The 15,348-nt window shown below is 50.5% G+C and overlaps 1 protein-coding gene and 1 long non-coding RNA gene across 2 annotated transcripts in view; both read right to left on the bottom strand.

Moving 5' to 3' along the window:
• Positions 1 to 4,771: 4,771 nt before the first annotated feature.
• LOC141949498 (uncharacterized) lies at positions 4,772 to 7,035 on the bottom strand. The gene is made up of 2 exons (XR_012630788.1): positions 6,850 to 7,035; positions 4,772 to 5,059 (listed from the first exon to the last, which is right to left on the bottom strand). It is a non-coding gene; the product is annotated as an uncharacterized LOC141949498 (long non-coding RNA).
• A 2,868-nt stretch (positions 7,036 to 9,903) lies between these two features.
• GPC3 (glypican 3) overlaps positions 9,904 to 15,348 on the bottom strand; it is a 153,531-nt gene continuing 148,086 nt past the window's right edge. The window contains exon 8 of the mRNA XM_074882898.1: positions 9,904 to 11,058. Within this exon, the coding sequence (XP_074738999.1) occupies positions 10,886 to 11,058 (173 nt within the window). The 3' untranslated portion in view covers positions 9,904 to 10,885. The remainder of the gene's footprint in view (positions 11,059 to 15,348) is intronic.

The raw sequence follows: 15,348 nt of genomic DNA, 5'->3' as shown, positions 1-15,348 counted from the left end.
TGCAGGACCCGGCTCAGGATGGGCTCCTCCGCCACAGGGACACAGTGCAGCTACTGCCTGTGTCTTGCCAGAGATGGGTTGTGCACACAGGAGGCTCAGCTTGGACACTGGAGGCAAGCTGTCACACGCCCCAAACCCCACCATCACCCCTGCCCCGCTGTGCCCTGCTGTGTCCCACCTCTCCCTCAGACCATGTCCCTTCCTCTCCATCCCCAGCCCTGCAAGCTTGCCTTCCTCTCCACAGTGTGCCCAGCCTGCAGCTGGATGGGCTGCGGAGGCAGCCTGCTCCCAAAACGGGCTCACCGAAGGTGAGGTGAAGCAGGGCTGCTTTACCAGCTACCCCTCCTGCCTCAGCACCCCTCCATTGTTTGGTGCAATGAGCTGTTTCCCCATGATAGCAACTCCATGATAGCAACACTGGGGCTGGGGGATGTTCTCACCCCCAACAGAAGCGTGCTTCAAAAGCAAGAGCATCTGGCCTTGCTCAGAGGAGCACATTCAAGTGGAAAAAATATAAAAATGAAGGTTTTAATTAGCCTGGAAATTAGTGTTGGTGCATACCTGCCCAGGGCACCATGGAAAGGAGGAGGCTGACGGGAAAGCAAGTGCTGAAAAATGACCGGGGGGTGAAGCATTAGCACCTGCCACACCAGGTGAGCACCTCAGTGCTCGTCACACTCAGGAACACCGAGCAAATTAATTTTTGTTTAACACTTTGGCTAACTGTGACTACTGTGGGATGAAGCACCACAAACCGCACAAATCCCTTGGCCAAACACTCCCCAGGGACAAGCAGCACTTGTGGCAGAGACCCCCCCTGAAAGGGGCAGAGCAGGTTTGGCCAGACTGATGCGTCGAGGAAGCACCCCCTCAGCTCTCCCGCGTGCACCAGGCACCCTCCGAAAAACACGCTGGCAATGGCTCGCTCTGACCTTTCTTTGCACCCCAGGTAGCAGCGATTTTATTGCCTGAGCTGTGGCTGCCCCTGCATACGCAGCTGGCTCTCCCTTGGGTTTCACAGGGATAATGGGAACAAGGGGGGGCTCAGGAGTGAGTCCCGGCCAGGCGCTCCAGGCAGCCCTGCAAACCATCCGCACACCCATCCCACGCTGTCAGGAATAAGATCAAGAGCAAACAGCAGAGTGTTAACCAAAATGCCATGTGAGGCTGTGTAAAAGAAGTGGTAAAAGCCATCCCAACAGCAGTCGGGGAATCCACTTATCCCACAGACAGGAACATGAGGACCTTGAGTTACTCCTTTAGAGATTGCATTAGCAGGTCAAGGTCACAATGGCCTGGGGCTTCTGCCAGACAGTTGCCAGAGGTGGGGTCTGGCAGCTCATCAGGCAGTGGGATCAGTCTCCTTAAAAATAATTAAATTATCTATATCTTGCCTAAAATGATCATTCTTTAAAGGCTGTAAAAAAAAGTTTCAAGCGAGCAGCAGAGGAACCACACAGAGGTTTGAGTGAGCGTGCAAGATGAGCTACAGAGCAGTTGTTTATTATTATTATTATTATTATTATGGTTATTATTATCATGCCGTCACATACAAGGGCTCTCTTTCTCCCCAGGAGTGAGTGACTCTTGTGGCGGTCTCTGCGGAGGGAGGTGACACTGATGCCATCCAACAGCCACACACAGAGCTGTTCATGGTCCCCTCCTTCCCTCAGTGCTCACACCCTACCTGCATGCTGTGCTGAGACCTCCCAGAGCACTCCTGCTTCTCCCTTGACTCTTGTTTAACACTTTGGCTGACTGTGACTACTGTGGGATGAAGCACCACAAACCTCTCCTGCTCTTCCCCCCAGAACTGGGGACATTGGCTCATGCCATCTGCAGCAGCCACTGCCATCTCCCCTGTGTCTGTCACCTGCACCCCCCTGAGCTGTGGCCCCACAGGGGGACAAGTTAGTCCCAAATTCAGTGGGCTTCTCCATTTGTCTCTGGGAAGGACATAAATTATTAGTGGTGAAATCCTTCAGCCTTGTGACACAGCAACAGCATGAGGAGAAGCAGGAGGTCCAGCAATAATTTCTCCTCAAGCATCACTGCAGAGATGGAGCTAGGGCACTGGTAATGAGAGGTCACTTCCACTTCTCTTTTTTTTCTTTTTTTTTTTTCCTTCTTTTAAAAACTTTTTTAAACTTTTTTTTTTTTTTTTGCGGTCGCACATTTGGTGTCTGCAGGGCGGTTTCCGTAAACACAGCACAGCTTATATAATACTAAATAAAGCAGCATGCAAATCCCATCCCCACATTCACAGTCCGCAGACATGTAGTGTTTAAAAGGTGCAAGACCCACGTCTCTATTTATTCTTTCACCAGCAGATACACGGCTGCTAAACATTTGTCTCCAAGCTGTGGGACGCAGCTACCCCGCGCAGCTCGGCTCATTTCCCCATCCGGTCTTTCTGCCTGAGCGCCACGGGTCTGAAGGCAATCCCTGCTAGGTTGATGAAGATTTTCCTTCCCAAAGCAGCCTTTCATTATGGACCCCTGGATAGGTCCAGCCCCCCAGCAGCACCACCGTGGGCTGGAGCAGAGGCTGGAGCCTCGTGCCTTTCAACTAGGTGTTACCTCTGCCACGGCTTAAAAAGGGGGGTCACCATTTCCTACCCCAGGCCTTGGTTTCCCTTGCTCTCTGCAGGAGCATCTCAAGGTGGTGAGAGGGCAAGGACAGTCCCGTCCTCCCCCACCAGTACCCCCAGCTTGTGCGGGAGCCAGTGGTTCCTCCCCATGTGAATGACCCCTCCATACCTTCCCACGCCGACTACACCTGGGCCAGAAAGCAGCAGTAGCTGTGGGTTGGGGACAATTTACAGAGCTGCCAGCTACCGAAAGGCAACTGCTGGGCTTGAGCTCCTGGAGGCAAAGGGAAGGTGCATCCTGCAATGGTGTGGGCCAGCCCAGCTGCCTTGTCCAACCAGGCAAGATGCCACTGGCAGGAGAGCGGGACCGTGATGAAGACACTGACCCCTCCACCTCCTGCAAGGGTTTTTCTCACATCTCTAACCACAGGGTCACCAAAAAGGCTCCAGCGTGGCTCTTACTGCAAGCTGCAAAGTGTGAACCAGCCTCCTGGGAGAGGGTTTCCGTTGCAGAGGGCTGGAGCAGCGCCTATAGCCTGAGCCCCAGGGAGCTGGGCAGGCAGGCAGGCTGGCCGGCAGCCGCAGGCAGGACAGCAGAGCCTCTGGGATGGCACCGAAATCCTCCCTCTGCTGCGATGGAGATACAACCAAAGGCACTTGTCACGTATCCAGAAGGCACGTGGCTCTGTGTTTTGTGATAGGAAAATAAGCAAGAAGAGGGACTGAAAAGGGAATGTTTCTGTTTTTCCAGGTTTAGGACAGATTTCTATTTTTCTAGGCTCCAGCTTGCATACCTGCAACACAGCCCCCATACACCCTCTGTAAAGCTCCCATGGCTCCCCCCCAGCTGCGAGGCTCCCAGCACCTTCATGGGTGAGAGGGCAGCCACGGCACCCTGCCCCACACCTTGCTGCTCTGCTAAGTGACACCAGAGTCAAATCATGTCCCTACCAATAACCTCAGGGACCGGGACCAGGACACCCCGGGCTCACTCAGCAGATGTTGCCCCTCAGCCCAGTGCCATGGGGAACCGAGACAGGGATTGCTGCATACCCCAGTCCTCAGCACCTCGATGCATCAAGCTCAGAGCCATGCACCTGTGCCTCCCAGTCGCTGGCTCCCCAAAACAAGGAACGCTGGCTGGCGTGAGCACAGGGCAGCACCACCCCATGATCCTTCTATTGCTGTAAGTTGATAAGAGGCAGCAATTCAGGAAAGAGCTCCTGGCCACAGGCACAGAGCAGCCCCCTTGCTGCCATTAGTCATTTGTTACCAAATCAGTGTCCTCCCGCAGACTCTGTCTGACCCTCTCTGCAATTACCCAGGCCAATTAGCGCCTTCGCTCCTTGGCCAGATAGCATCTCCCTGCTCCTTGCTGCCTGGCCTGGCCCTCCGAGCTACCAGCATCTGCTGGAAGCGCTGGCAAGGGCTTCCATGGGCCACTCTGGTTGCAGTGCCCAGCCTGATGTGCAGCAAGGTGATGAGCAAGTATTGTGCTGGGGATCTCACACCACCAAGGCTGGTGATACTGGTGTGAAAGCTTTTCTTCCCTTGCTCTCCTGCTTTATCATCCTCACCAGGAGCAGAACAGCGAAGAGCTGGCGGATTGCATGCTTGGCACAGTAAATACCAACTTGCAGCAAGGGTCCTGCTAGAAGGATTGCAGGAAAGCAAGAAACATTGCATCTTGGTGGGCTGGAAATAGCATCCCTCTCCTCTGAGGTGGTTGGGGGAGGCTGTGCACAGCAAAGCCAGCCCTGATGTCTCCGTGGCACTGCCACAGCTACCATGCTCGGGAGACGTTTATCACGCACACATTGACAGGCAATAGTGGTGACTCATGCCATGGGTCTGGCACCCTGGGCCAAATCCTGGATCCTTCTGCAGGTTTCAGCTCAGTATTATGAGTCACTTATGCCACCATCCTCCCTTTACTTTTTTTTTTCCGGAAAACATTGTTTTTCCTTCAAATGGGAACAAATACACCCAATACCGGGAATTTTGCTAGATGATAGAGACCAGATGACAAGTTCTCAGAAAATGCTGTCAGCTGCTGAGACTCAGCTTCAAGAGACATCATCCAATGTTAACCATAAACAACAGGGGCAACGAAATGTCTGGCAGATGTTGAAGTGACACGAGATGCCTGTGCTCCACAACAAACCCATTTCACACCACGGGAAAGGTCATCGCTTTAATCCAGTTCTGGGTGGAATGTACACAAACGTCATTCTTCTTAACATCTGTAATTAAACAGCCTCTTGCTTTGCTATCCAGCCCGTGTTTATTTTCCTATTTGCTAACATAGTGGATAGTAATATAATATGACACTGGAGGGATACAGGCTGCTACAGGTGGGCTTTCAACTTCTTTTCAGTGATTTGCCTGCAAAGAGCTGGATGCAAAGTGTGGTTGCGCTGCTCGGATCCAGCAGTGATTTCCTTTCTGGATGTGCAGCATCTTCACGCACTGAAATAATAACAGCAAAGAGGACAACTAAAGCAAACAAAAACTGCTGACAGAGATCCCGAAATGTGTTGATTCATTGCAAGGAGTCGTTGAGGTCTCTGCTGGGCGCCTACAAAGGAAGCGACAGCCGCTAAACTGGGAGGTTGAGGCTAGATCTGTACTTCTGATATGGAAGAGTCTGGTTTTCAACACTGGTAATGTGCTGGAGCATTTGGGAGGTGTCTTCTCTGTCCCTGTGGCCACTGAGGAACATCTGACATAACCCTGAAGAGTCCATAACAGGGCCCGCCCTTTCCCATGAAGTGCTCACAGTTCCCATGAAGTGCTAGCTCCCACCTCGCCCCACGGCGCCCAGGAGGAAAAACCCCACAGCACCAAGCATTTTTTTTTTCCTTGCCAAACCTTTTGGGCCACAGGGCTGGCACGTGTTTTGCGGGGAGCCTTGCAGGGAGCCGGGTGCGATGCCTTTCATGGGAATGGTGTTAGCCGTCGGGAAGGGCTGTGGGATACGGCGCTTTGCAGCCGAGAGGCATGGATGTGTACTTCAGATCCTAGCACGCTCTCAGCAAAACAACACCAAGATGTTTATTTTCAAAAGGATACAATGTTTGACAAAATAAACTATATTTGATTAATACCAACTGCTTTTCTGGTTGATTTTTTTTGAAGGCAGTAAATTCACTGACTGTATAAACATGCCAGGGCCACTTCATCTGCCTGTATCAAAATTTTAGTTACCTCATCTCCAGGGAATGTCCTTCAGTAACATTTTGACAAGCTTATTTAGGGGGTTGTTTGTGGGTTTGCTTTTTTTCCCCCCCACTTTTACTTCTTAGCAATGGCTCCCATGAGCGAGCTGCATGCTGGAGCTGAACAAAACCCACCCCTTGTCTTTACATGGAGAGTTTCACTGTGTCCCTAATAGAAAATTCAAATTCCCATGCTGAGGACCAGTGAGCATCCTCCCAGCATGATGGCTTCACCTCATTCCCCTCTGGCTGCAGACTTCATCCCCCCAACACCTCCATGCCTGGCTCCTTGCTAAAGCAACAAATAACACACAAGGAGGATTTCTGATTTTGCTGATGCCCAGCTGAGTCACCCCCAGCTGTGGAGCTCACACTGAAAAATCCCTGGGTTTCTGGGAACAGACACCTGCTTCTGGGGCGTGTAGCGCATGATCTGGTAAAGCTTTAGCAGCACTTGTCAATCATTAAGCTGCCGTGCTGCTGGAAAGGTCAGGGAAAATCCCACCAAGGCACTCAAATGTTTAGGAATCAAATGATGTTTCTGAGATGCTAACTTAGGTGAGCTAGAGAGCCTGCAGGGCAGGACTCGTCCAGTCCCACCACCGAGCTACATGCTCCAAGGATGGAAGGAGGCATCTCAGCAGCGCACGTGACTGTTTCGAGCATTTTGAGGTCTTTGTGTGGTTTCCTGTATGTTACTTTAGAGATTTATGCACCATCCCGTGTCTGGTTCCCACCAGCAGCCTGCTCATCCCCCTGCTCCCCGAGCTACGAAGACCAGCAGCTGCCAGAAAGCAAGGCAGGAGGCAGTGCAAGGCTGTCACCACCTCCCCTCCTGACACAGAAGTCCCCAGCATGCCCCCTTGCTAGGACCCTGGCCTGTGCCCCAACCGAGCACCCTCCGAAGCCAGGGAGCAGCCAGGAACTGCCCTCTCGGTTGTGGCATCTCCCCTGCCGCACCCATAGCTCAGCACGCAGCAGTTTTCACTCAAAAGCAAATCAAAACACCTGACAGCATGGGATTACGCATGTCCTCCTTACACAAACCCGCAGGAACAGCCCCGTCTCCATCTGCCATGTTTGCAGCCACGGCTGGTGCTCTCTGCTTCCTCCTTGCAAGGGGGATTTTGTTTCGGTTGGAAGCCCCAGTGAATCCAGTCCCACACCCCTGCTGGGCCGCCACTCCAGAGTGCTTGAGGGCTTTCCTCATAGAGATGAACGAGCAATTCTGAAAAACACCCTGAAAAGCAAAACCGAGACACTCTAGATTTCACTTCCCAAAACAGCACGAGCCGTAAGCACCAGCTGTTTCTAGCAGCTGTTAAGTGCGTTAGATTATACCATTCCGGCACTAAACTATTAGTCAATTGATTAATGAACTGGGACTTCCCATCCAACAAAAATATTTTGGTTTTAAATTATAATTTGATGCATGGTTAGTATAGAAATACATTACACATGCTAAGCACATGTTTGCATCTCATCACCACCCTCAGACACAGGGAAAGGTGACGGCTTTGCCACCTTTCCAAGGCTGCTTGCAAACCCACCTGCAGATGCAATGGCTTTGCGTGCAGCGTGGTGCTGAGCTCCTGGCCACCTCGCTGCTGACACCGGAGTTTAAAGAGAGCTGCAAAACCAGCCAGGAAGCATTAAGGTTAACTGGCAGGGGGTAAGGGCTCAACCACCCGAGACTGGAAACCTTCCCCAAGGTCGCTGGGCCTTTAGCCGGCGCCAGCACAAGGCGCCGAGCCCACGAGGCACCGTCGGGACACGGCGCTGGCAGGCGGAGGGCAGCCGTGCTGCACCGACGAGCCCATGGCTCCGCGCATGGAGACTCAGGGATCAGAGTCAGCAACAGCTCAGGACCAGCTCTGGGTTTCACTGCAAGGCTAGAAATCATCCAAAAAATTTTTTTTTCCAATTTTCTTCTTCTTTCCCAGAAGCACCTCCGTGACTTAAATCCCTCTGTTGAGCTGCTTTTCTCATTGGCAGAAAACCAGACAGATATTGACTCTGGCCACACGCCTGGCTGGCCGGATAAGGCCACCACCGGCACTGGAGCCACATCGCCACGTTATCATGGTGCTGTGAGTGCAGCCGAGACGCTGCCCCGGCACCTACCGTCAACTCAAGCTCCGCACCTCCTCCACTCATATAAATATATTATCGTGTATATGATACACACACTCATTACTAATAGATATACTAATATAAATATATAAAATAATAAAGAAAAATTGAAATAATCTCAACTGTGCATTAGCAGTTAAACTTGCAAGCCCTGGGACATGGCGTGAAGCTCCAGGTTCACGTGCACAGGGGAGGTGACAGTGCCCATCTCCTGATGGAGACATCCCATCCTACAGCAACACAGGTCACGGTAAGCAGAGGTGGTGTGGAGAAACAAACAGGGATCAATTATTCCTTATTTCTCATGACATGGGAATGAAACACTGCCCAAAACTGAACACCAGCTTTATTCCACCTTGGTGGCCAGGGCATCCCTTGCAAAACGCCTGTTAAAACATGCGCACAAACCCACTGCAGGGGAAAATTCAACAGCTTTTTTTCCAAGTTATAATGTGTTATTTTATAAACTTGGCAGGTAGCAGGCTCAAAGGCTGTTTTTTTTGTGATCTCTTGTCATAACAAAGTCTCCAACAAGCATAGCTTTGCTAAACTGCATGCCTGTGCAATGGGAAGCCAGGCTCAGCATGCTACAGAGGGGTCTTCTGCTGAGAAGCATCGCGCTGCAGTGATGCAGAGTGGGAAAACCCGTCGGGCTTTGTGAGACACACAGCAAGGCACAGCCCGCACCACCTCCCTGAGAGAGAAAGAAAGCACACGGGACTCACACTGCCGAAGAGCCGGTGCCATCATCCTGTCCTGCTGCTTACCTAAGGCAGGAGCAGCACACAGATTATCTCCGACACGGTATTAGAGGTAAGAATGTCCCCACACTGGTATCAGCAATACCTGGCGAGGCAGAGGCAGCACATCATCTCCAAACAAACCCAGAAGCCCGCTCCCACCTCCGGCGCTCCAGGGGGATGAAAGGAAACGATCAGAGGGGAAGAAGCAATGGGAATTCAAGTGGCTCTAATAAAATATTCCCTTTGGTGGAGCAGAGGCTCATGGGCACAGCCAGCTGCAGCACGGAGAGCAAGGATGATGGGGAGAGCTGGGCCAATGCGAGAGCGAAGCAGCAGGAGGATGAAGAAATGCCTCTGCCAGCAATGCTGAGGCCTCTCCCCCACGTCACCACTGTGCCCCGAGACCCCTTCAACCCGAGGGCTCCCCAGCAAGCAGCAATCCTGAGAAACAGTGGATTGCAATTTGGTTTGTGAACATGTAAAACACAAATGCATGTCTCACTGGCATGGACGTGAAAAATCAGCACTTAGAAGAATACCTGTATGGCACCAGGACTGCGCAAACATCCCCAGCGCTCACCCCGATGTGGATGGGACACGAGGGGTCTGAAACCCAGACGATCTCTGACTGTTAACCAGCAGGTCACGCCAGGGCTTAGCCCAGATCTGCTTCTCTCCATCAGGAGCAGCGAATTGGGAGTTAACATCTCCAGGCAGAGGAGCGGGGTGAGCAGCCAGCTCTCCCTCTGCCATGGCTCCTGAAGCACTTCAGGCACTCCCCATGCTTCAGATCAAGGTCAGCCCCACCACTTAGACTGGGCTAAGTTTCCACTCTCCAAACAGTCTGATTGCATGGTTTAGATTTATCTACTTTCTCCCAAACATAGTTACTTTTAAAAAGGACTGAAGCACACAAATATTTAAAGCAAGCACGTGCATGTGAGTGTGTGTGTGCATGTGTATATGCATACACTGCAGCTTAAGATATGCATATATAATCACTCCAGTAAAGGCAGCATCTTAAATAGAAATATGTAACCATTTTGGCCAGGAATCAAACCAAACCAAACACTCCCTGGCCCCAGCCCATCCGTTTAATCAGACTAAGCCAAGCCTTTCTATGGTGCCCCCAAGCCGGGCATTGTTGGCCTTTCCAGGCCACCCACTCCAGGAGCAAGGCAGAGCATCACCTCGCACACACGGGAGCTTACTTCCAGTGCACTGTTTATAGAGCAACCAATCTTTATTTTAGAGATAGCTTAAGTAAAGTAACATGCAAAGAAACACGTGAGTAAGAGTCTCATCTGCCTCAGGCTCCTGCAAATCCTTTTCTTTTCCTTCCTCGTAGCACGATGCATTGGGTGCTCATTATTCTTCCCTGTAAAGCATGGCATGTACATCCATACCGTCTGTCCTTTGGCTGGAGCTGTGTTTGCAGATTTCCCATGGGAAAGGAGGTGCTTTGCCTCTGAAGAATAAAACCAGGGCATTGCATGGGCCACAGGGATGCTGGTGGGGACCAGCCAACCTGCACTGAACGGCTTCGCATGACCTGACTGGAAGGCGAAATCACCTGCAACTTGCCACGATGCAAGTGTGCTTCATGCCCACGGGAGCACATCTCCACGACAACTCCTCTTCTGCAGCATCTTTCCTCCTGTTGTATGTCTGACCATCTCTCTCCCCTGTCTCCACACACCCTCCATGTTATGTGCCTGGCCAGATTCCTAGGGGTGAGCATTGAATTTGGAGTAAGTACAAAAACTGCTTGAACTACAGACAAAATCTGTATTAAGTCAACTAGGATCAGGCATCTCATATTTGCTGAGAGTATTTCATAAACCGTAGGTGTTCTGTACCCCATGCACGTTCGAACAACTCAACATGAAATACGGTCTTCAACTTAACGGCAAGGGAGACCTCAGTCTTCAAAAACTGCAAGGAACACAATTTAATATGAACCTTCTTATATTAAACAGGATTATCTTTAAAAAGCACTGTTACGTATTTACTAGTTTACCATGAACAAACGCTTTTTTAGGGGGTTTTTGTGTGTGTGAAGATACCATATTCTTTTATAAAACCGACTCAAGTCATTTGCCCTGTGTTTGGAAATGTGCATATATTTCAGAAGAGGTTCCGAAGGTCTTCCTCATTAAAAAAAGGCATGGAGAGACACCAAGTGATGCCACCAGCACTGCTCACGGCCCATGGCCCAGCAGCAGCAGGACCACAGCAACGGCAGCAGCAGGGCCAAGGCGGGGAGCCACGCTCCTGGGGTCGCTGCTGGGGACTGTGGCACTGTCTTTGCTTTGCTGGTTCAGAAGCTGCTTGTTTGCAGAGGTGTCATCCATATCCAGGTCGTACGCCAGCTCTGAAAGCAGGAGAGAGATGGTTAGTAATGGGCAGTGCATGCTGGTATCCCAACGCACAGCATGTCCAGCTCCCACCAGCACCGGGGTCCCTGGGGCAGGCCGTGCCGGCAGCTGTGGACAGCTGGGTCCAAGTGCAAAGGCATCATGGCAGGGGTGGATGGGTCAGAAGATCTTAGCAAACATCTTGGCAGTCCTGCACCCAGCCCTGGTCCCAGGGTACCTCCCAGTGCCCTACACCAAACCTTATGCTTGGGAAGAGCAAAAAATCATAACTAGAAGGTGTCCCAGTAAGAAAACAAAAGAGAGAAGGGTATCTGGCTCACTGGAGAGCTACTCCCAAAGAAAATCAACTGAGCTTCAGAGCGGGTGTTTAGCAATGCAAATTGTGTCTGCTCCCCAGACACCACAAGGATGCGTGCAGGAGTGAGGAAATCCAGGCAAGCACAAATAGTTCCCGTGAACCCAGAGCCAGGCCTTGTTCACCAAATACCTCCTGGTTGGAGGACCTGAGAAGCTCTGCATTTCTGCAGTCTTACATAAGTGCGTGCAAAATATGTTCCTTACAGCACTTACAACACATCTATCCCCTGCCCTGTCCACTTCATCAAAGCGCTGGAGAGCGAGGAATGTGAATGGATCATGCACCCCAGGCATGCTGGTGTTGCAACATAGGGACTTTGAGATGAAGCACATGGAGATCCAACCCAAGAAAATGTCCAGTATAAGAGTTTTGATAGTCCTGACAGAAGAGCATGATATTAACAGGGGAAAAGCTCGTGGCAACCCATCACTGGCTGCAAAGGACCTGCTGAGCCATAAGTCACAGGTGTCCTTGTTTCCCTAGGACAGGGAGGAATAAAAAAGTCCAAACAGACAGTGTGGAAAGGCAAGAAACCAGCAATTCTCAGGGCCAAGAACAAAAAGCAAAAGGTGTGTTAAGATGCCATTAGCCAGGTCCACCCGGGGCATTTGTACCTGCTGAGAATCTAGACCGAGTGGGTGCACTCATGCTTGACTCAAGGCAATGGGTCCCTCGCTCCCCTTCCCATGCTGCTGCCGTCTCCTTCTAGGGTCCAGGATTCTCGCCTGGATGGGAATCAGTTAAGTCTGTTCTCTCATCCCCAGAGCCTGGCCTTTGGAAGTGGAGGAAGCTGGTGGTTTCCATCAGAAGAGACCCTGGCTCAAGCTCTTCACAAGCCCTCGTGGATCACCAGCATATCGACGGGTTTGGATCATCCCACCCCACCCCTGAGAAAGAATCCAAGAGGCTGAATAAACACTCTAGCTAAAAAATGCCACATCGATCCAATAAGCACCACCGCCAAGGCAAACAGGCAGTATTTCTTTATCAAAAATATCCAAACACTGCAAAACAAAAGCATAAAGATGTTAGCATGACAAGTGAGTCAGCCCAGGCCATCAAAGAGGGTCAGAAATGGCTGAAAGGGAGCAGATATCCACGCACACAAAGGGCCAGGTGCAAGCAAAAGCCACCTGGTAAACAGTCTTCTCCAGGAGATTCCCACAGTTACTGTGATTCTTCTTTCTCCACAACTCTCCTGCTTTTCTTAAGACTACAGATATGCTGCTGTCCTCCAGAGCTGCACACCCACAGGCAGAGGAGGAAAAGGTGCCACCCTGAAAGGGATGCACTGGGAGGCCACCTCTGCCCATCCTGTGCCACTTTCCAAGCACAGAACAAAAAAGTCCCTCTGGCACAAGGGATGCTTCGGCTTCAGGGCAGTTTGAGAGCAGCTTGGATGCACCATCTTATTTTCCTAAGCTCATTTCTGCAGAGTAAGTGAAGGGATTTTGAGTTAATAAAATCACAGCAGATTATTTTGCAGTTGGTTGTTTTACACAAGACTCCTCAGCTGGTGCAACACCCGATCAGAGCAACGACGTCCTGCCCTGGTGTGTTTTGGAAAGTGTTTCCACACACTCCAAAGACTCCTAAAACCTAAAAGATACCTCACGGGGTCACAGTACCATCAGGCACACAAGTGTTTCCAGGCCAGTGATCTGCAGCCAATCAGCAGAGCTTTTGGGGCAGAATATCTTCTTATTAGACATCTCAGCAAAACAAAAAAAAATCCACAGTAACCGAGTAACTACTCTTGCCTTCAGTTTAGAAAAGAAATTTGAAACAAAAGAACATTTCAGCAAGGTCCTTAACAGCACAAAGGGTTTTGACGTTCCCATTTAAAGTCTCATTCTGCGATGTTGTAATTTATGAGACATGAGTTCCTCCACGGTTTGCAGTGCAGCAGCTGTATTGTGTTGGAAACATTCAGCCAAAGCGTACCAAAATGATCATTTCAAACATATTTTTTTACACAGGAAATTTTCAAATTCTGGGATTTCACCTGAACTTGATAAGGGTAGTTCTTTAAATCATGGCATTTCACCCAAATGGGAATGGCAATTCTCTCATTCATCTTCTCTGACCAAATTAAAGAGAAGGGAACAGAAACCCTCTTGTCATCAGAGATTTGAGAGCTATTTTCCTAGGCCTTGTTTAACTGCTTCAGAAATTTAGTGCTTGGGTGTGCCGTTTGTTTTCGCTGTTCCTTCCATTGTTACCTTCTCTGGGCTTCTTTGTGCCCAATTGTATTTTCAGGCTTGACGGATTTAGCCATACATCTTTTATTTTGCATTAATAATGGATCCATAACTCTTGCAAATCCCTTTCGCTTAACTTCTAATGACCTTTGATACATCAGAGGAAAGGAAAATAAAAAGTATTAGCCTCTAACAGACCTGAGGCAGCTGATAAACAGGTCCAGGCAATAACAATGTCAAAGATATATAATAATCATATTTCAAATCTAGGAATCCAAATTAGCAAATGTTTCTAACCAGCTCCTTCTTGAGAGGGCTCCGTTACAGTTTCCAGCCCTCGTTAGGAACCCCGGTTAGTCCAGGTCAGCGCCGCAGCCTGGTGCCTCCTGTTCCCCCAGTCCCCAGAAGAGAAGGAGCCCTGGAAACAGGGATGGAACTGCAGGATGGCTGGTGGGGTAACAGAAACTAACCTCCCACATACGCCATTTCGGTCACTTCCACTTGAAACTCTGCCTTTACACTGCAAAATAACCTGAGAGAAGCTGCTCTTCTGCCTCCCTGCTCCCCAGCCATCTTCTGCATTAAATGTCTCCACTGCCCCAGCTCTGATCACCCACTTAACTTGCAAGTTTCTCCTACAAAGTGGCCCTTTGGCCTGCAAAGGCTTTTCTGAGGGGGGAGGAAACGAGAAAAATCTGTTTCTGTTTATAATCAGCCAGAATCCAGAGGGTATTACCAACAATCTGCACTAATTATGTATTCAGTCTTCACTCATTTTGGCCCCTCTTGTCCTTTGGGCTGGGGATTAGATAATCCCCTTAAAATAATAGTCAATCATTAGCTCTGCTTTTTTTTTTTCCCCACATGCAAGCCGAGCGTGCCGTGCCGTTTCCCGGAGTCCTTACGCAGCTGGTGAAAGGTCTCCAGCCGAACACAAGCCAGTCCCTCCGGAAGCATCTTTTGTAACAAAAGCCCCTCTAACACAAAGCTGCTGTGCTTTGCTCCCAGGACGGCAAAAGCTTCAATGGTCTCGCAGCGTGGATGACAAAACCTGCCGCCAGCTCTACAACACGCACTTTCCGCATCCACAAAATAAAGCGGGGGCATTTTTCCATGGATTAGGACTAGAATCAGGCGTACTGACTCTGCACAACCTTATTGGGCAGGAATCATTAAAAAGCTCTTCTTGCTGAACTACACTAGCTTTGGAGACAGCTACAAAAGACGGCTGAAGCGGGAGGAGATTGGTTTTGAGTTGGTATAATAAGTCCCACGGCAGCTGGTGCAGAAGAAGCCGGGAGGATGAGTACTGGCTTGCAGGCAGCGTTACGGCAGGCATTCCTGTGCCAAATCCACTGCTGTCTACTGAAACACCCCTTTTCACCCCTAAAAGGACAAGATGGTCTTAAGCAAAGAACTGCTAGCAAACGCCACGCTGGCAAATGACCTCCAAGAGGACAGTGCCCGACTCCTGCGGGCTGGCTCGGCTGCTGCCCAGAGCCCGAGCCAGGGAATGTCATCTCACAGGCAGGCATCTGGGCTGCCCGCCTGCCAAGCCTGCCCTGGCAGATGGCTCCAGCAATGGGCCTAATATAGTAACAGAGTCATAATGGATGGCCATGCATGAAAACCGCTTCGCTGTGTCACCTGATAGCTCTGACGGTGCCCTGTGCAGCAGCAACGGGTGTGAAGGGGATCCCTCCTCCAGGCAAAACCATCATGCCTAA

This window comes from Strix uralensis, chromosome 13, assembly GCF_047716275.1.
Source record: "Strix uralensis isolate ZFMK-TIS-50842 chromosome 13, bStrUra1, whole genome shotgun sequence".
NCBI lineage: Eukaryota > Metazoa > Chordata > Aves > Strigiformes > Strigidae > Strix > Strix uralensis.
Note: the sequence above shows the minus strand (reverse complement) of the source record. Positions and strands in the feature narration are given on the sequence as shown.